General features: G+C 39.0%; 1 protein-coding gene across 1 annotated transcript; it reads right to left on the reverse strand.

Annotated features, from left to right (window-relative positions):
- Nucleotides 1-203: 203 nt before the first annotated feature.
- On the reverse strand, nucleotides 204-1,171 carry LOC121939894 (serine/threonine-protein kinase WNK4-like). Its single transcript, XM_042482820.1, has 2 exons — nucleotides 1,105-1,171; nucleotides 204-393 (listed from the first exon to the last, which is right to left on the reverse strand). The coding sequence occupies exons 1-2, from the start codon at nucleotides 1,162-1,164 to the stop codon at nucleotides 223-225; spliced, it is 231 nt and encodes a 76-aa protein (XP_042338754.1). The 5' UTR covers nucleotides 1,165-1,171; the 3' UTR covers nucleotides 204-222.
- Nucleotides 1,172-1,200: the final 29 nt, after the last annotated feature.

The raw sequence follows: 1,200 nt of genomic DNA on the forward strand, positions 1-1,200 counted from the left end.
AATACAAGTCCTGTTTTTCTGCTCTGATGGCTGTGGGATCAAAAATGTCAGTTTGAATGGGTTTCAATGGAGCATTTTTGGACCTGAACAGTCTGAATGTAACTATTTAGTTTCCACAGTGTATTTTAGACTTATTGTAGGAGCTGAGCTGGAAATTCACTGATTACACTCAAATACACAATCTGGACTACATTTAGGACACATGCATGAACACACACGTTCTCACACACTCTTACGTACAGTGGCGTGCAGCGAGGAGGCGGTCAGGTGAGACACCCTGTCGCTGTCGGCCAGCTGCTGCTGATGTATCATAGACTCCGCCTTCTTGATGATGTCATACATGCGGAGGATGAACCCCTTTCGCTCCAGCGGCGTGATGAAGTCTCTGTGGATCTGACAGGAAACTACAGTCACGTCTGGCCTTCACAAACATATAAAAGATTTGTAAAGTCAAAAAAAAATTGCAAATATGACAGATCTGCAAAGAAATCCCACAAATTAAGAAAACTTGAACGTGAAAAAAGTGTAGAATATAGATTCACAAATAAAAAACAGGATTCACAAATATCTTTTTGAAAGATGTAAATGCTAAAAAATACTTAAAAAGCTTTTTAATTTAATGTTTTCACAGATAATGAATTTGCAAATATTGCAAAACTGCAACATCTGTGAATACGTTATTAATTCAAAGATAAATGAAAAACATTTATGAATATCTGTCTAACGTTTAAAACTTTCAAACTGATTTTTGTGAATCCTGTTTTCATTTGTGAATCTCAGTTTCGGGCTCGCAGATTTGATTTTTTATTCTGAATTTGTGGATTTTGTGGATTTGCAGATCTGTTTTATATTTTAGTGAGTTTACGAATCTCTTTTAAATTTGTGTAAATTAAGATTAACACACAGATTATCTGACATTAATGTTTTTGACACAAATCTGAGCCCAAACACCAGGAAATGATGTCACGGGGTCAAACAGGTTAAACTCCAGTCGTGACGTCATTTTGACCAAACTCGAATCGGATCCACAAACTGAAGCTGAAGAACCGAAACACAGAATCTGACTCCGACACACACGCCGCCACGCTCTGATTGGCTGCTCACCATCACTGAGGCGATGTCCTCGGGGTTGTCTCCGTCCAGGTCGAACTTAAAGGTCACCATCTTACTGTCGTGAGTCTGCAGCTGACACTCCACCAC

The sequence above is a fragment of the Plectropomus leopardus genome, unplaced genomic scaffold (assembly GCF_008729295.1).
Source record: "Plectropomus leopardus isolate mb unplaced genomic scaffold, YSFRI_Pleo_2.0 unplaced_scaffold6577, whole genome shotgun sequence".
In the NCBI taxonomy this organism is placed as follows: domain Eukaryota; kingdom Metazoa; phylum Chordata; class Actinopteri; order Perciformes; family Serranidae; genus Plectropomus; species Plectropomus leopardus.

What these genes read in the sequence shown, in the direction of transcription:
- LOC121939894 (XM_042482820.1), bottom strand. Translation starts at nt 1,164, where the DNA reads ATGGTGACCTTTAAGTTCGACCTGGACGGAGACAACCCCGAGGACATC. An exon ending in AGGACATCGCCTCAGTGATG is followed by an intron (nt 394 to 1,104) that starts GTGAGCAGCCAA and finishes GTTTCCTGTCAG; the next exon opens with ATCCACAGAGACTTCATCAC.